The 20325-nt window shown below is 38.3% G+C and overlaps 1 protein-coding gene across 6 annotated transcripts in view; it reads left to right on the top strand.

The window, feature by feature from the left end:
• The window catches only part of ZNF148 (zinc finger protein 148), a 102107-nt gene that overhangs the window by 31592 nt on the left and 50190 nt on the right, over positions 1 to 20325 (top strand). For 4 of the 6 annotated variants that reach the window (XM_080919129.1, XM_080919128.1, XM_080919131.1 and 1 more), the window contains 2 exons: positions 9275 to 9356; positions 12701 to 12757. In XM_080919129.1, the coding sequence (XP_080775255.1) occupies positions 12708 to 12757 (50 nt within the window). In that variant the 5' untranslated portion in view covers positions 9275 to 9356; positions 12701 to 12707. Of the gene's footprint in view, positions 1 to 9274; positions 9357 to 12700; positions 12837 to 20325 lie in introns of all 6 variants that reach the window. The other 2 variants (XM_080919134.1, XM_080919132.1) reach the window with 1 other exon arrangement.

Raw genomic sequence — 20325 nt, 5'->3', positions numbered from 1 at the left:
CACACACCATCCACCCATGGTTTTTCTTCTCCTTTTTTTTGTTTCTTTCTTGTACTTTAAGTGACAGCTTCTCTCTCGTGTTTGGGAAATTTACTTCAACTAATCTTTTGAAAAAGATCTATTTTTAAAGAATTACATGTATGAGTATTTTGCTTTCATGCATGTCTGTATACCACATGTGTTCCTGGTGTCAGCCCAGGTCAGAAAAGGTTATTAGGGTCCCTAGATGTCTGTTTGGGATGGTTGTAAGACACTGAGTGGGTGCTGGGACCTTATTGGACCTTAACCCTTGTCCTGTACGAATAGAAACTGCTTTCACCTACTGAGCATCTATCCTTCAGTCAGTCATGATGAGGTTTGCTAGCAAAGTGTGATTTCAGTTTTTTATCTTTTGAGAGCTATTTATTTTTCTGTTTCTGAAGGATAGTTTTATTAAGTGTATTATTTTTCATTGATATCTCTCTTGGAATTCGAAAAATACAATACCATATTTAGTTTTGGTCTCTGATTTCAGGTGGGAAAACAGGGGTGTGTGTGTGTGTGTGTGTGTGTGTGTGTGTGTTTTTGTTTTGCCTGAAAAAGATCCCTGTGGAGCTTGAATTTGAAGCAGTTGTGTGCTGCCCAATGTAGGTGCTGGGGGACTGATCTCTGGTCCTTTGGAAAAGCATCAAGCTCTCTGAACTGCTCAGCCATCTCTCTAGCCCTCAAGCCCAATTTTGAAATAAGCATTTCATATTAAGTGCAGCAGTTTTCTTTTTGACTCCTCATAGTTGTTTGGCTTTTTAGACAGTCTTGTTATATAGTTCAAGCTCAACAGGGCTTGGTATTCTCCTATATCAGCTTCCCAAGAGATGATAGGTCTGAACCACTTTCCCTTGCTTCAGAAGAAGTTTTATAATTATATAACTTTTGTTCATTAAGAATTGACATGTTTGGTACACATGTAGATGCCAGGGATTTACATCAGGCGTCTTTTATTTTTTTATTAGTTTTCAATCTTAAAAGAACACATACTTACTTTATATGTGTATACACACAGAAGCATGGTATGGCACACATGTGGCGATCAGAGAGCAACTTGTGGGTATTAGTTTTCTCCTGCCACGTGGGTCCTAGGGATCAAACTCGGGTCATCAGACTTGACATCAGGGTGAACGTCTGTGTGTATACGTACATACACAAATGCCTATGGAGGCTCCTGAGCCTGGAGTTAAACAGTAGATAGTTATAAGCTGCCCACTGTGGATACTGGAAATCAAAACTGTTAAGCCATATCTCTAGCCCTTCACTTTATTTTTTTGAGACAGGATCTCTCATTAGGATCACTGACTGGCCAAGGAGCCTCAGGATCCTCTTGTTTCCCAGTGTTGGGATTGTAGGGATGCACTCACTCTACATATGGCATTTCTGTCCTCAGGGTTAAATAGCAACAGGGTTATGGGTGTGAACCACCACAGTTACTCTGTTTTTTGTTTGTGATAGTTGATTTCTTGATTGAAAAATATTATTTCTAGTAACAGCTTGTAAGTGAAAGTATGCACTATAGACAACATGCAGATATACTGTGGAATTACTTGTAACTGTAGAAGTTAATCTAATTTTCCTGGAGCCAAACAAGAAGAGTCTGGCATAAAAGTAAAACAAACAAAAATTCCTCCAAACAAAACAAACAAACAAGCAAAAAATTCTCAAATCTTAAACTTCTAGTCTCCTGCCAAGTTGCTGCACTTTCTAAAGTTTGGCTGAAAGAGAACTTTGTCAGTTAAATGCATTAAAGATGGCCTCTGAGGCACCAGTGTGTACTTGTCTGTCTCCTTGAGGGGAGAAAACAAAGCACTTCCGCTTCCTTCCCTGTGCCTTCTATCTGTAGCTTGGTCTCTCTCTTGTCTGTAGTCTGTCTGTATCTGCCTTGCCTGCCTAATGTTTGACTGTCTTGTCCCTAACAAAGGGCGCTCACTGTTCTGTGTTTGTTGAAAAGCACAGAAAGCATAACATGGGGAAGGAATGAGGGACGTCTTTACAGAGTCTTTAACAACGTCTTGCCTTGCCAGGATTAAGTCAGTCCAGCTGACCCAGATTGCAAAGGTATCATTGTCAAGCGATACCTGCTTCCAGCATTTATGGATGATGCTTGTTGTATAAGATTTTTTTAATATATTTGCTGTTTTCAACAAATGATTATCACAACACTAACACACACACACACACACACACACACACACACACACACACTCACATTTGCACACACTGCACTATTCACTGGGTCAGTGGCATTTGAGAGTATATAATTTAAAGTGATCCATTAGCTTAGGTTGTTAAGCATGGCAAATACAAGGCCAGTAAGGTTGGTTGTTACATTGTTCTTTTAAGGACAGGTTAAAGGAGTACTCTGAGTACACAGTAGGACAGCAGTGCCTGTTGTTATCTGGGCAGTGGAGTCTAGTAAAAGTTCTTGTCTCTTTGAATATAAGAGATTTTCATAAAATATATCACCACAAACAAGAACTTCTGAAGTTAGTTGTTATTCTAGTAAAGCAAGCATTGTAAAATAAGTCTGTAGAACTAAATTATTCTTCACATCATGCTTTTAAAACAACTAAGCTAGATGGGACTGAACTATTCTGTACGTAGTTAAGACCGATCATGCTGTATTTGTTACAGTGTTTCAGAATTTTCAGGTAGACTCAGGCTTCCAGAACCTGTCCTGAAGACTAGAAGCCTTCGAAGGGAAGGAAAATCTCCCAAAACTTGAGCCTGCCACTTACTGGTTGGGGTTTTTGTTTGTTTGTTTGTTTTTGTTTCTTGTTTTTAAATGAATGAGCCTTCAGTGTTATTTGTAAAATGTGAGTAGTAAGTAGTGAATAGGAACAGTAGGGTATATATGCCTTAGTTAGAACACCAAGACCAAGAGCATTTTGGGTGGTGCCATATCTGTCTGTCTTACCCCTCCCTCTTCTTCCTCCCTCCCTCCCTCCCTCCCTCCCTCCCTCCCTCCCTCCCTCCCTCCCTTCCTTCCTTCCTTCCTTCCTTCCTTCCTTCCTCTCTTCCTTCCTTCCTCCCTCCCTCCCTCCCTCCCTCCCTCCCTCCCTCCCTTCCTTCCTTCCTTCCTTCCTTCCCCTTCCTTTCATTCAACTGAAAGAATATTTGCATAGATGTAATGAGATATCTTAGAGAGGACATGCAAATCTAAACCATGAAATTCATTCTTTTTTCTGTATATAACTAAAGTACATAAAGTGGAGGCAATTTTATATAGTATTATTTTAAAAATAATTTTGTGTGTGGAACAGTTTTATGGTATGGAACTTTTATTTGGATCAGATTGACACTCAGAAAGTTTGGGATTTTAGAGCATTTTGAATTTTACATCAGAGATACTCAACCTCTGTATCAGTTACTGTAAGAAAGTAAGTATACTTTTTGTGAAAATGGTTATGGAACTTTAAAGTTTCTGAACTGTTTCTCTAGGTAATAGCAGTTAACATATTTTGTAGTTATAATGTCTTGATTGTGGAGGAGGTATAGCAAGTAAACTTTTAAAAGGGCTCAGATTGAAGTGTGTGTTGATATATTTATATATATATTTTTATTGCACACCATTGTTTTGCCTGTCTAATGTATATATCACCAGGTGTGTGTCTGGTGCCTTGGAGCTCAGAAGAGGGGTCAGATCCCCTGAACTGGAGTTACAGATGATTTGGACAGTTTTATTTTGTGTACCTAGTTTTGCGGCTTCTTCTTAGTTGTGTGGCTACATCATCAGTTAGCAGCTATGGCTGTGGGATAGAATGGGGCTCTGATAGGTAGAAAAGAAGTGTGAGTAGAGCAGTGTGCTGCACACTCAGTGTACTGTAGATTCATGTCGTCTCTTCTGTTATTGTCAAAACAGATATTTAAAAATAATTTTGAGTGTGACACAGTAGCATGTTTTTCTAGTTCCAGATGTGTGGAGGCAGAAGTGGGAGACTGTTTAAGCTCAGGTATTTGGGATCACCATGGGTAACATAGTAGGAAGAACATAGCGGCTCTTCTGCATACTTGACTTTGGGGCAGGCAGTGCATTGCTTACTAGGAGCTTTTGTTGTTGTGTTGGGACAGAGCCAGTTTGTGACAAATTCCTGAAGCTAGGAATCCCAGCACAGATCCAAGTACAGACACCAGTAATGTTGACTTGGGGAACCAACGAGCTTTAGTGGGTGACTTACAGGAATATAAGTGGGGGTTGCTCACAGGAGCAGATATATCTCAAAGCTCATCCTAGCGTGGGTGACACCTCACAAAGCTGGGAATCTGGAGCACACTGTACAGCCTGAAGTGTTCTTCTTAGGTACTTCAGCTGGTTTAAACCTTTTCCAGGCATCAAGGCTGTTTCTGATCACCATGGGCAGGTGGTCTTGTCTCAGCTTCTTCTGTATCTTGGATCGCCTCTGAGAATCTTTACCTTTACTGCTTTTTCTGTCAGGGGAGGGGCCTAGGGAGTCTTGACAGTTTCAGGGATTTCCTGGAGTATCATTCATGTTGGAGTGGGTTTTGGCTTGTCTTGGAATCTCTGTTTGGTGTAAGTGTGGGGTGTGTGTGTGTGTGTGTGTGTGTGTTATATTTTCCTAGAAAGAATTGGGGGTGTTTAGCATGCTAGGCAAGAAGTGCTCCACTACTCAGCATGAATGGATAAACTTAAAGTACATTCTGAAAATAATTATAACTAGAGCTACTCACTTGGCTATAAAATGATAAATTATCAGAAAGGTTACTTTTTGGAACCCCATGATAAAACTATTATCAACAGAATTTTTTTTTTTTTTTTTTTTAAAATAGGAACGAGGCTTAAGCAACAACATGTTTTTCCTTTGTCAACAGAATTTTTAATTGCTTATTTCTTAGCTATTACATTGATGGCTTTTATTGGTTTACAGGATATATACCAAGGTTTATTTATTTTATTTATTTATTTATTTTGAAGAACTTTATTTAAAAAACAAAGATAAATGTACAAATTTTAAGCATTTTTTCATAAAAGTATATGAATACATTTTTGTCATTGCTTGGCTTTTTTTTTAAGGTTTGATAGTGTGCATTAATATCTTACTAGCTACAATGAGCATAAAGTACGTGTAAAACAGGATGTAACCTGGAATTAGTCAAAGTTTTCTTGGTGTGTAAGGAGTAAACATAATGGTTTTTTCTTTTCTTTTTTTTTTTTTTCTTGAACTTCACACAGTCTGTGAGTTGTTTCTGGGGTGTTCAGAGCTCTCTGGGGTTAGTATCCAATTATCAGTGACTGCATATTATATCTGTTCTTTTGTGACTGGGTTATCTCACTCAGGATGATATTCTCTAGATGCATCCATTTTCTTAAGAATTTCATAAGGTCATTGTTTCTGATAGCTGAGTAGTACTCCATTGTGTAAATGTACCACAATTTTTGTATCCATTCATCTACTGAAGGACATCTGGGTTCTTTCCAGCTTCTGGCTATTATAAATAGAGCTGCTATGAACATTGTGGTGCACGTGTCTTTGTTGTATGTTGGAGCTTCTCTGGGGTATATGCCCAGAAGTGGAATAACTGGGTCTTCAGGTAGTACTATGTCCAATTTTCTGAGGAATCGCCAGACTGATTTCCAGAGTGGTTGTACCAGTTTACAACCCCACCAACAGTGGAGAAGTGTTCCTCTTTCTCCACATCCTCGCCAGCATCTGCTGTCATCTGAATTTTTGATCTTGGCCAATGAGTAGTGTGAGGTGGAATCTCAGGGTTGTTTTGATTTGCATTTCCCTGATGGCTAATGATGTCTAGCACTTCCTTAGATGCTTCTCAGCCATTCAATATTCCTCAATTGAGAACTTTTTGTTTAGCTCTGTACCCCATTTTTTAAATAGGGTTGTTTGATTCTCTGGTGTCTAGCTTCTTGAGTTCTTTGTATACCTTGGGTATTAGGCCTCTATCAGATGTGGGGTTGCTAAACATCCTTTCTCAATCTGTTGGCTGCCGTTTTGTTTTCTTGACAGTGTCCTTAGCCTTACAGAAACTTTGCAATCTCATTAAGTCCCATTTGTTAATCTTTGACCTTAGAGTATGAGCCATTGGTGTTTTGTTCAGGAAATTTTCTCCTGTGCCTATGTGTTCTAAGGTTTTCCCTACTTTCTCATCTAATAGTTTCAGTGTACCTGGTTTAATGTGGAGATCTTTGATCCACTTGCACTTGAGCTTTGTACAAGGAGATAAGAAAGGGTCTATTTTCATTCTTCTGCATGCTGAGTGCCAGTTGGACCAACACCATTTGCTGAAGAGGCTGTCCTTTTTCCATTGAATGTTTACAGCTCCTTTGTCAAAAATAAAATGACCATATATGTGAGGGCTCATTTCTGGATCTTCTATTCTATTCCATTGATCCACGTGCCTATCTCTGTACCAGTACCATGCAGTTTTTAGCACAATTGCCTTGTAATATAGCTTGAAGTCAGGGATAGTGATTCCTGCAGTTGTTTTCTTGTTGTTGAGGATGGATTTTGCTATTCTAGGTCTTTTGTTATTCCAAATGAAATTACATATTGCTCTTTTCCAACTCAATGAAGAATTGGGTTGGTATTTTGATGGGGATTGCATTGAATCTGTAGATTGCTTTTGGTAAGATGGCCATTTTTACAATGTTGATCCTTCCAATCCATGAGCATGGGAGGTCTTTCCATTTTCTGAGATCCTCCTTGATTTCCTTCTTTAGAGGTTTGAAGTTCTTGTCATACAGGTCCTTCACTTGCTTAGTTAGAATCACACCAACGTATTTCATATTTTTTGTGACTATTGTGAATGGTATCTTTTCCCTAGTTTCTTTCTCCACAATTTTGTCCTTTGAGTAGAGGAAGGCTACTGATTTGTTTGAGTTAATTTTATATCCCGCCACTTTGCTGAAGTTGTTTATCAGCTGTAGGAGTTCTCTGGTGGAATTTGTGGGGTCACTTAAGTACACTATCATGTCATCTGCAAATAGTGATGTTTTTACTTCTTCTTTTCCAATTTGTATCCCTTTGATTTCCTTTTGCTGTCTAATTGCTCCAGCCAGGACTTCCAGTACTATGTTGAATAGGTATGGGGAGAGTGGGCAGCCTTGTCGAGTCCCAGATTTTAGTGGGATTGCTTCAAGTTTCTCACCGTTAAGTTTGATGTTGGCTGTTGGTTTGCTGTATATTGCTTTAATTATATTTAGGTATGGGCCTTGGATTCCTGTTCTTTCCAAGACTTTTAACATGAAGGAGTGTTGAATTTTGTCAAATGCTTTCTCAGCATCTAGTGAGATGACCATGTGGTTTTTTTCTTTGAGTTTGTTTATATGGTGGATTACGTTGATCGATTTTCATATATTAAACCATCCCTGCAACCCAGGAATGAAGCCTACTTGATCATGGTGAATGATCGTTTTGATGTGTTCTTGGATTTGGTTTGCAAGGATTTTGTTGAGTATTTTTGCATCAATGTTCATAAGTGAGATTGGTCTGAAGTTCTCTTCCCTTGTAGGGTCTTTGTGTGGTTTAGGAATGAGGGTTATTGTAGCCTCAAAAAATGAATTAGGTAGTGTTCCATCTGATTCTATTTTGTGGAATAGTTTGGAGAGTATTGTATACCAGGGTTTAAAAATACGTTAGCAGAGTTGATGAGATGGCTCAGTAAGTAAAGTAGTTGGGGACTTGAGTTTAGACAGTTGCTACCTGAAATTCCAGGACCTGGGAGGCAGACAAGAAATCTATGGGACAAACCAGCTAGCTAGACTATGAAATTATCCAGCTCTAGGTTCAGTTCGGAGACCCTGCCTTAGTAAATAAAAAGGAGAGTGATCGAGACAGGCGCTGACATCAACTGTGGATGTTCACATGCACGTGTGTGTGCCACACACAGTGGTGCTCTAAGAGTTAAGGCTGTCACATGAAATGCCACATAACTTTTTTTTTCTATATAAAGTTTTAGTCTATTCTGTGTCTGAGAATTCAGCTTTTAGTTTTCATAGCATTTGTTACGTATACCTGGAAAAATATCCTAGTTAATATGAAGAAAGTGGATCTGTGTTCTGTATCATTACAATGTAAATAGAATGTTAATTGCCTTTTTTTGCTAAGAGGTTAATTATTATATAAGTTAAAAATAATCTATATATTATTTTTACATTATTAGATCTTTTTTGCCTTACAATTTTGTGTGTGTGTGTGTGTGTATATGTGTGTATATATTTTACTTTCACAATCTACATTCAACTAATTTTTCTTTTCTTTTTGGGGATAAAGGGGAAGAGGATGTGAGTAACCAAAGTCTCGTTTGCTTAGGATAGCCTTGAACTTGTTTTATACTCAAGGATGACCTTGAATTCTGATCTCTTGCCTTCTCAAGTTTGGAGCTATAGACATGCACCACCATACTGTGCTTATACAGTTCTGAATATTGAACCCAGAGCCTTCTGGATGTTAGGTACATTCACAACTGCCTGTCCTCTCTCCCCTCCCCTCCCCAGAACAGGATCTGGCTGTGTGGCTCTGAGTAGCACAGATTTATTTTACTTTGTATACCAGGTTGGCCTTAATGGGCATCTTCCTGGCTCAACCTCTTTGATTCAGGGTATGAACCAACATTTTTATTTAAACTGTGTGTGTGGGGAGCAGTGTGTGTGCAGGTGCCTGTAGAGTTCAGAAGCAGGTATTGGATCCCTTGGAACTAGAGTTATAGGCTTCCCAATATGAGTGCTGAGAATTGAACTTGGTGTTCTCTGCAATAGCTCTTCCCCCCTAAGCTGCCTTTCCAGCCCTCAAATTACATTTTTAATAAATTTAGCCATTTCAGGAAGTGACATTATTGCTTTGGGGTTTTATTAAGAAATAAGTGGTATCATGTGAGTGATCAACACATGGCGTAGGCCTGTTTATATCTTTTTATTTCTTTTGTATGTAGCCCAGGCAGTCCACAGCTTGTTTCTGATCCTCCTATCCAGTTACACCAGCAGCACATCTGTGCTTTTTGTCTACCTTAAAATTAGTCAGAATTGTCCTAACTTACAAGACATCTTAATCTTTAACTAGAAGCTTAAACTGCAACTTACTGTCTTTGATAAACAGCTAGTATTGATAGGCTATTGCAGTTGAATTGTTAGTTGTGAATTAATCCTGAAATATCTACTTATGAGAAAAATTTTGTTAGATTTTTCACATTTCGTTACAACTGTTTTGCCTAGCTGTAAGAATGTATTTCATTCAGTTCTTTGGAGTTACTAACTTGTATTTTCATACTTTTACAGGATAGAAGAGAAGAATCAGTGGCTTGGAAATTTAGCCAAGTGATCCGGCGGGATGGGCTTATACCTGGCATGTTTTAAAGAGGTAACTTATGATTGCATAACACCTTCAAAGAATAGCATGATAGTGCTGAATGCTCTGTGTAAACACACTGAGGAGAATTAGTGCTACGGAGTTGTGTGTTGAAGGCCATTGTCTTTTCACTTAACCTGCTCTCTTTTTTGATCCCCCCAGTTCTTTTATGTTAGGAGGACAGTTGATCCTTTTCTTTCTTGGCAGCCTGTCTTGGTGTTTGTATTAAACTTGTGCCTTTATCAGACAACATGAAAGAAAACAATATAATTAACAGTTATAGGATATTTATATATTTGCAGTAACATTCACTTTCTCTCCCTCCCTCCCTCCCTCCCTCCCTCCCTCCCTCCCTCCCTCCCTCTCTCTCTCTCTCTCTCTCTCTCTCTCTCTCTCTCTTTCTCTCTCTCCCACCCCAACTCCTAATCCATTCCTCCTTCATTTCTTTCCAGTAAAGGGTAGACTTCCCATGCATATGAGACAAACGGCATATGAAGTTACAGTGAGACTAGGTACCTCTCCTCGTATTAAGGCTGGATGATGTAACCCAGTTTGAGGAAAAGGGTCTCAAAAGCATTCAAAAGAATCAGAGACGGCCTCTGCTCTCACAAGACCATACATAGCATATATGCAGAAACCTTGGTCAGACCATGTAGGCCTTCAGACCAGCACAGTGGTGTCCTGCACACACTGCCCTTCCCTTCCTGCTGTCCAGGTGCTCCTCTCCCCCTGTTTGTTTTCAGCAGTTTTCTTTTGACCCAGGAATAGCTCTTCTTAAATCTATTGCAGTGGAAGTTGATTGAATTTCCTAGATTTGTAAGCTTATTTTGTAAAAATAGTCAAATATGAGGAATATTTGGCTTCTGTTTTATTAAATTTTACTTCTTTTTCTCTTTCATTCTTATATTAAGAAATATTGGTAAGCAGGATGTTGGTTCATATATCTCTGGAGCTCTTTATTTTTCTCTCTGTATTTAATTGGATAATTTTCTTGATTCTTTAATAAAGATTAACTTACTATATTTATTTGTTTGTTCTTGCTTGTGCATATATAGAAGACAGATGACAGTCTGTAGGATTTGGCCTTCTTGTCCATATACTCAGATCACCAGGCTTGGTAGCAAGAACCCCCACTCACTGAGCAATCTAGTCAACTCTAATTGGGTAATTTGTACAGATTAACACTTCAGGCTACTGATTGTGTTTTGCAGGTGTAAATCTGGTTTTGAATATGTAACATACATTTTTGTATTTTAATAATCTCATTCTTCTATTTCCAAATTTCTATAGGTTCTTTGAAATAATTGCTTTATTGAAAATTTGACTTGCTAGATGATTGTTTTTATAGTTAAATGTGAAACATAAGTTGAGTTCATAACATAACAAAACACAATAAATGTTTTGAAATCTTTGTTTAAATTAACCCATGAAAACACTTAGAACCACTCTACATTTTCTGATTTTGATGAATATATATGCCTGTCCCTCTGCTCCTTTCCGTATTGCTTTTTTGAACAGAGTCTATCTGTGTAGCCCATGTTGTCCTAGCAAATCCTGCTGTCCTTGAACTCTAAGAGATCTTCCTGCTTCTGCCTCCTAAGTGCTAGGGTTAAAGGTGTGAGCCCCCATAGTGGCTTGTGTTAGCATTCTGAGGGCCATACTGAGGACTGAACCAGGCATCAAGCATATTATGCAAGTGCCCTGCTACTGACCCAGTAGTGTGACTTGATTATTTGCTATTTTTAAGTATCTTGTGACTGTTGAAATGGTATGTGATACAATGTTGCCTCTCTAGATCATTGTTCCTCCCCATTTCTCCTGTGCTGGTTTTAATATCATATTGTTTATATGTGATAACAGTCCTGTTCAAAAAAGAGATCTCATTTTATTTTGTACATGTTTTATTAACAAAAACATAAGCATAGACATTCAGGAAAATTTAGGAGTAGAATACTGAGCACAGACAGTTTTGACTTTGAACTTTCAGATGCCTGTAGAAGTTTTGGAAGTTTATCCTTTGCTGTAACAGGCCTCACTGTAGCCCTGGAACTCACTGTGTAGTTAGTCTGTTCTCAGACTCACAGAGATCACTCACTGCCTCTGTTCCCCAAATGGTGGTCGATGAGTACTGTCTGTGCTTAAGTGGGCACTGTTAGCCTTGTCACCTTTGTGCCATTGTAAATACGTCAATCAGAACTGCTTGTAAATCTGATGCAAAATGTGCTCGGACCTCCTAGGGTAGGAAGTTTTATAACATCTTTCCTTTGTTTGATACTTGGCTCACAAGAGCTTGCTGTCAGAACATTTGCTTGTGTATAGCCTGTGCTCTTTGGTATAGGTTACATTGCACATTTTCTGTATGATTATTTCTTTTTTGTTTTTTTTTTATACAAGCATTTTTAAAAAAGATTTATTTGTTTTATGTAAGTACACTGTAGCTATCTTCAGACACACCAGAAGAGGATCCCATTACAGATGGTTGTGAGCCACCATGTGGTTGCTGGGAATTGAACTCAGGAACTCTGGAAGAGCAGTCAGTGCTCTTAACCACTGAGCCATCTCTCCAGCCCATACTATTTCTAAGATAACTCTGATGTTCAATTTTTATGTCTAGATGCTTATATGATTTTAGGATGATGCTCTTTCTGCTGTGAATATACACACTACTGGTAAATACCAGTATTTTATGAACCCTGTATTTCTCTTTCACTTCACAGCCCCCCCCCTTTTGAGACAGGGGTTTTATTGTATAGATTGGCTGATCTGGAGCTCACCATGTAGACCAGGCTGGCCTAGAACTAAAGGCATGTATTGCCACACCAGTCCACAGACCTAATAAAGTAGATTTGACTAGTGTCTTTGTATGGCTGCTTACCTTATAGTTCTATAGCTCTCTGAAGTTTGATGTAATATTTTATATCTCAGTTGTAGATTCTAGGACTAGGCAAAATATATTTACCGAAAACCCTATCCATTCATCCATCCATACTCAAAACAGGTGGGGGAGAGAGATCATGTAGAGGTCAGAGGTCAGCTCCTCCCCCCCCCCCCCCCAACTTCCTTTCTTCCATGTGGTTCCCAGAAATCAAACTCAAGTCATCAGGTTTGGCAGCATGCATGTTTACCTGTTGAGCATCATTCTGGCCCCAAGGCAATTTTTCTTGAAAATCGGGGTTGCTTCTCCTTCCTTACCTGCCACTGTTGTGTATCTCAGTCAGTGCCCTCGCTCCCTCAGGCACAGCTCCCTAGATGACTATTGCTGCAGTACTCAGACAGCTTGCACACACTACGTTGCAGCATGCTCTCCCTCACGGAGTGGAATATCTTTGCTTATCCTTTATGTATTCTTTTTGTAGGAATTGGATGGCACAAGTGACTGAGAGGATCCCAAGAGTTTCTGGAGCCTGTGAAAGGTAGAAACTCAACCATGATTTCTTTCTCAATTCAACAGCATTCCCTTCCTTGAAGTCTTCGTTTTTACTTCAGCCTCAGGTATCTTTATGTTTCATAATCTTGAAAAAGTACCTTTCTTATTTATTTGTAGACTGTGTTTTAATTAAGTCATGAATAAAAATAGTACACAGTTTGAGGTATCCATTCTAGCTATGAAGATCACTGATGTATATATAGTTTTGGACTAGGAAAGTGTTTTTAGTGGCTTCTGCTAGGTTGAAGTTAATTTTCTCAAGTGTAAACTTTTTTTTTTTTTTTGTTGGATGATAGATTTTATATTGGGTTTGTATAATAATTTCAGCTTGGATTTTCATATCTTGAGGGAATATTTATTCATTCATTCATTCATTCATTTATTTATTTATTTATTTACTTATTTATTTATTTAGTTTTTTCAAGACAGGGTTTCTCCATGTAGTCCTGCCTGTCCTGGACCTTACCTTGTAGACAAGGCTGGCCTTGGACTTAGCCTCCCTCTGTCTCCTGAGTACTAGGATTAAAGCTTTGTGTCACAATGCCTGGCTTTTAAAGACATTTTTTAGATGAAACTGATCAATATATTGTGTAATTACCAGTAGCAGTTTTTCTCTTAATTATCTCTTTAATAATGATTATAGTGTTACTCCACCATCCCAGCATTACCTTTTCCAGAATATCTAAAGAAATTTTTTATTCTAAGGAGAAATGTTAGACTATTAATGTAATTGTATCTTCCATATATTTTAAAAATATTGGTAAAATGTAAATGACGGTTAATGTTGTCAGTTATTTAGGATCTAGAGTTGTTTAGAAGCTGAGCCTACAGGCCTACCAGTAAGGGGTTGCCTAGGTTAAGGTTAGCTGAGACTGTTTGTGAGGGGCCAACTGATGTGGGAAGATTCATCCCAGCTGTAGATGAGACCATGCTGTGACGGGGACTCCTGGACTGTATCAGATGCAGCAGGTGAAGCTGAGCTAGTGCGCTTCCTTCACTGCTCACTGACTGCGGATGCAGGTGTCTCCTATGTTCAAGTGCCTGCTGCCTCTACTTCCCTGCTTTGAACCATGAACCAGAATGAGCCCTTTTGTCTTGTGGAATAGAATCTAAGATAAAGCAGTGCTCTAATGTGTACGTGTTGTAAGTTTACCTATAGTAAAATAAGCAAGCAGTCTGATGTATTACATGTACAATTGGCTACTGTGATAACCTCATAATCATAGGAACTATCTCGTAGCTTACATATTTCCATAATTGTGATGCTCCCGGGCACCTTTGCTTGGCATTGAGGAGTGGGGTAGGGTGAGGTTGTTGAGGATGACTGAGCTTAGAGCATTGCTTATTCTAAGTATGTTATACTGTCACTGAATTATACTCTGTTCTGAATACTTAAAAACATTTTTTAAAGATTTTTAAAAATTGTGTATGAGCATTCCCCCCCTCCCCCTCGCTTGTATGTATATGCACCACATGCATATAGTGCTTGTAGAGGCCAGAAGAGGGCAGTAGTTTCTGTAAACAGGAGCTTCAAGTGGTTGTCAGACTTCATGTAGGTTCTGGGAATCTAATACAGGTTTTCTGTAATAGCAGCAGGTGCTCTTAACCCTTGAAGGATCTTCCAGGCCCTATCAATAATATTTAAATTCCAGCTTGTTGGGTGTGGTTGCTACAGTGCCTGTCAGTAGAGAGAAGAAAACAGAATACTTTGCGTTTTTTGTAGGCAATTTATTATTTTATGTATATGGCTGCTTTGCCTGCATGTATATTTGTCCAGTTGTCTGTAAGAGCAGCAAATGTTTTTAACCACTGAGCCATCTCTCCAATCCTAACATAACTTATTAGATAGAAGACAGTAGATTTTAGGTGTGGTATTAGATAACCAGCTGTCTGTCACACTAGAGTTTGTGTTAGATTTAATTTTATAAATAGTTATAGAATTATAATGATTTAAAGAGGTAACATCTTTTCTATTCTTAGACAAATTTTGGTCAATGATCTACCACATTAAACAAAGTATCAGACATTGTTATCTAGGGAAGTTTAAGAAGTACTTACATCTGTGCTACATAAAATGATGAAATTTAGTTCTCAAATGGAATGAGTAGTTTGAGTTTGTGCTGGTACCAATTGTAATGTACAGTGTAACCAAGATCACTGTGTGCCCCCTCCCACCTCATCCTTCTCATCTTGATAAGTTATACCTGTTTCTTAAATATTTCGAGTTGGCAAAAGTGCAGTGTTTTAGATTCGCATTGTCACTATTTTCTCATTGTGTCATTTTAGAAGACATTTTGATAAATATTTGGAATATATTAGGTGCTTAGATACTAGGTTTTTTGAATGGCTTTTCTGTTATGTCGGAATGTCTGTTAACTTTCCTTAAATATTTATAGATTATTTTTCTATGGTTAAAAATGGTCATTTTTATCTAAGTTGTCATGTTTACAAAATGGAGAATATTATCCTAATTAATAACTTTATTGCTATCTATCAAATTATGTTTATTACTTCAATGTCTTCTGCTGCTGCTGGCACTGAACATGGCTGTTTTGAAAATACACTTATTTTTCATGAAAGACTTTATAATATGCAAAATGGTGTTTATATGAAGATGTGTCAGAGAACTGCGCATGGTGTCATGCCTGCAATTCTAATGCTTAGAAAGATGAGGCAGGAGGATTGCTATGAGTTCAGAGCCAAACTGGTTCTAGTCTCAAGAAACCAATACTAAGAAAAACAAAGACATATTTGAGATATATCTAAATTTAGACTCTTCCTAGAGAAGAAATACTTTGCTTTTCAATATGGTAAACAATTTTGAGTCGATCAAAACTCCATTTTGAAGTGTGTAAGAGCATAGCAAACTTCATAGGAATGAAATGGAAATTGGGTAAAGGGCCATTCTGATACCAATTCGGGTTTATTCATTTTACCAACTATGGTATCGTGAGGCTTATATGTATGTGTACCCATTACACACTCGCCCCAAGCACACTTTTGCACATACATGTTTTGTTTGTTTGCAGAGACAGCATCTTGCTGTGTTGAGCAGGCTAGCACTAAACTTGCAGTGGTCCTCTTACCTTGGTCCCATGTGCTCCAATTAGTCAGGCGCACTACAACCAGCTGGCTGGGTGACATTTGTATTTTTATGATGGGATTTCTCTCTAATTTGCATATAAAGTAGAACTATGAATATCCAGATTAATGTAACTGAAATCCTCCAAATAAACAGGGATTTGGTGGGAATATTTTGGTTCAGGATTCATTTGTGAGGTCTGGGGATGTAGCTCAGTGGTGAATGCTTACCTCGCATGCACATACCTCTGGATTCTGTCCCTAGTGTCTTGGTGATGGGCTAGAGAAATAATTGATCTTCAGAATAAGTACCTTTGAGTATCTTTCTAAAGAGAAGTTTGTTGACACCTGGAGAGTAATTAATAATCTAAGTTGGGAATATTCTTTTCATAGAAAGTAAAATGACACTTAGGTTCGTAAGCTTGCCGGTCGGTCATATTTTGTCTTGACTCATGTCCATTTGAAGTTCCATAATATTCAGTGGCAGAGAATAGGGGACAGTGTCACCACCATCTCAACAAATAAACAGAAAAGCAGATCTTACAATGAGAAGCTTTTTATTTTCTTCTTCTGTTTTTTAAATGCCTGAATGCAGGTGAATTAAAGGTAGTTTGTGGCTGGTGAAGACATTCTGTGTATATTCTGAAAGGGAGCTAAAAGCTTTCAAGGATTTTAGAGAATTTAGAAAAAGCTTTCAAATCTGTTTTTATTTTAAAACTTACAGCCATTTTTTCTTTGACAGGTATATTTTTAGTATTGATTTTTATTAGCAATATGCTGGATTTAAAGAATTCCATTGGATGTAGGAAAATACAAGAGAGATTGTCTTCATTATGATTTGACAAAAAGATGAAATAAGGTAGTTTAAAAAGATAAATATGGAAAAAAAGAATAGCTTTTCTCATGATAAATAAAATAAATTGAGGTCTGACTAATAAATGGAAACTGGAAAATGAGAAATGTAGAAAGAGATATTCTCACCCAAAGGGGGAATTTAGATTCTCCATCAGCATGTGCTCATGTGAGCCTCAAGGTGAAGAGTACTCAGTAAGGAGGTGAGGAGTGGTCGGAGAGGAGATGAAGGCTTCTTAGACCTGAGTGATGGCTTTGTAAAGCTTAGTGGTGGTGATGGAGTTAGCGAGCAAAAAATGAACTCGGGTCTAGAGCCTTTTTGGGTCTGGAAGTAGCTTGATGTAGTAAAAACCTCTTCCTCTACTAATGCTGTAATTACTTATGCTACAGACACAAACCCACTCATGACTCCAGAGTAATATTTTTCACATTAATTGCATAAAATTCCTTTTAAAACTTAATATAAGTTTATAGTTTAATGAAAACGGAAGAATAAATATTTTGGTGTCTTGTATAGTTGATTAGAAATAAGTAGTAATGTTCAGCTTATATATATGTGACACTTCTGTTAACCAGAGCAAGTCCCCAGACTCTCTTGAGTCTTAAAAGTCATTGTGACAAGAGCTTGTATTAAAAACTTACAACTTAGTCAGGTGCATTCCTTTAGTCCTAGCTCAGGAGGCAAAGGCAGGCAGGTCTCTGAGTTCCAGGACAGCCAGGGCTACACAGAGAAACTGAACCAAACCAAACAAAAAGCCCTGACATTTCAATTCTATATAAACTGCGACTCAGAGCGCCTTTACTCTGTTTACTTGTACATCTACACACCTTAGCTTCTAAATACTTGTCCATAGTTCCTCAGAACATGAAGTTATAAGTCAGCTCTAAGAGTCAGCTTATCTATTCCTGAAAACAACAGCATGAGGTAGCCGTTGATTGACATCACCCAAACTGCTACAGTGGAGATGATTTCTACACAGATGAGCCAAGCACTGCAGTGAGAAATGCTGGTGGCTGAGATAGAGAAGAGCACACACCACACAGCTGCCTCACATGCTGCTCACTGCACTTTAAATTTACCTATTCTCTTTTCTGAAAGATTTATTTATTTATTATATATAAGTACACTAGCTGTCTTCAGACGCACCAGAAGAGGGTATCAGATCTCATTACAGATGGTTGTGAGCCACCATGTGGTTGCTGGGAATTGAACTCAGGACCTCTGGAAGAGCAGTCAGTGCTCTTAACCACTGAGCCATCTCTCCAGCACTCACTGATGCCAAACTTCAGACAAGAAACTGGTGCAAGGTCTGAAAGAGAAGATTCATGACTAACCTTTTCCCTATGGAATCTTTGTTAGTTTTTTTTTTTTTTCCCTAAATTTTTCACTGTTGTTTCTTTACAGGGAAAAAAAAAAAAAAAAAAAAAAAAAAAAAAAAAAAACTCCATGGTAACAGTTTAAAAATGCATGGGAAGACTCTTACTATCTGCAAAGTTGCTTAACTTTCATCTGTTTTCTCCTGCAGAACCACTATGGATAGCTAATTTCATTCCCTTTAATGGTATAGGCATTCTGTTGTGTGATGGTTGTGTGCTTGGGTTGTGTTTTTCCACAGGTTGCAGCAAGCATTGCTCAGTGTTGATGTTAAGTAGGTTTCTGTGAATAGAAGCACAAGCCTGTGTATCTCCCTTCTCCCTAGCAGTCAGGTGGCCTGACAAAGGGACTTAAAAGGAAGAAAAAAAATATGGTCTTGGGCAAAACGAGCCAGGAATGTTTGGGAGAGAGTGAGTAGAGGACAGGGACACTGTCCTACAGAGACCCAGCCCCATGCCCTGCTTCCTTCAGCTACGTCCCACTCCCTAAATACCACCATCATTGAGTTGCCAACCCTTAAATAAATACATAAATAAATAAAGTAAGTAAGTAAATAAATAAATATGTAAGTAAGTAAGTAAATAAATAAATAATTGGGGTTTGGGGGAAGCAGTTCATAGTCAAACCAAATCTAGGCCAAGAGCACACACTTTTTGATAGATATTTTTAAGGTTCATTTTAAAGTCTGAGCAGTGATCATCGATAGTAAAGTTTTTTCTGATATTGTAGGAAAACTGTGTCTACAGTTTATAGTTATCCAATTTAAGTATCTGGCGTAATTTAGTAGTGTGGGAGTAAGTAACCATGGGTGAGGAGGGGGGGCTTCATCTTGACATAGGCTTGTTCTCAGCAAAGGTTTGGAGAGCCAGGCCTGGTTTTTCCTTGGATTGTTTCTCCATACTTCTAATTTACTCTTTATGTTTGAGGCACACTATTTTCTGTCCTAAGACCCTGACTAAAGTCCTTGGAGCTTCCTCTACCCCAAATAGTCTTGTCCAACGTGCTTTTTAAATGCTTACTGTTTAACTTGATGTTATACTTTATTTTTTTGCCTTCCCTCCCCCAATATAGGAATGTGAATTTCAATTGTTGATCAAAGCTGTAGCAGTTAAGATCCTCTACAATAGGGAGTGCTCTCTGAGGTAGCGGGTCAACTGCATGCTTTGCTATTGATAAATCATAAAACCAAAAACTGAGTTACTTAAGCCACTTACTTAGGTTGGTTTTTTTATCTCATTAAAATTTTTTTAAAAATATCTTCTATACTCTAAAACTGGTTTTTGTTTTGCCCAGACACAGTTTTTCTGTGTAACCCTGGCAGTCCAGGAACTCACTCTGTAGACCAGGCTGGCCTTAAACTCAGAGATTTTCCTGCCTCTGCCTCTGGAGTGCTGGGATTAAAGGCATGCGCCACGACCACCTGGAATTTTTTTTTTTAAATAATGGTATATGTGACAGCAGTTGGTGCAGTAAAGGATGTCTTGTATACGTGTAAATTCCTGTAAGTTAGGGGTTTTTCACATCCTTTGAGAAAACTGTAGGTAGTCTAGAAACAGCAGAGTTTGCCAGAATTCCCAAAGAACTGGCCAGAATAATTAACTATTTTAAACAAGATTCACTTAGTTGTAGAAAACTTATTTCCTAAAAAATGTGTAAAACAGAATGTGAAGATAGCAGCTATTTGGTAAGATGTTCGGAATGATTGACCTTTAGGAGTTTGTTTGCTCTGTGAAGGTTTTGAAAAGTAAAGGCAAATGCTGCTCTTCGGTCATGCGTTTTCCAGACTGATAACATCTGGTAGGTACCAGGAGGGCAAGAAAAGCAAGTCTGAATTAGACCTTTGTTTACTCTGCACTTCATAAAGGTCTGTGAAGTGTTCATTTAAGAAAAGGTCATTCCCTTGATGATATCCTTCATAAATGAAAGGATATTTTGATTTTAGTAGGGATTGGAATCTAACGTACATTTTGGTCTTACATTATGAAACTGAAGGTGATATTCAACACTGTATTTAGGAAAGACACCAGAGCACAGTGCTCTTTTACTTTACTTCCACCTAGGGAGCAATGGTTACATTTGTTCTGTGATTTCCTGCCCTTTGGTGCACACAGCATGTCTGTTTTACTTGCTGCTGGCCTTGCTGAGCAGAGGACTTCTTGTGCTTGCTAGTCAATTGCTGTTCTAACCAAGCTGCGTCACAGCCCTTCTCAGGATTTATGAGGGTCTTTGTTTGCATCTGTGGTTTG

The sequence above is a fragment of the Micromys minutus genome (genome assembly GCF_963924665.1).
Source record: "Micromys minutus genome assembly, chromosome: 7".
Taxonomy (NCBI): Eukaryota; Metazoa; Chordata; class Mammalia; order Rodentia; family Muridae; genus Micromys; species Micromys minutus.
Note: the sequence above shows the minus strand (reverse complement) of the source record. Positions and strands in the feature narration are given on the sequence as shown.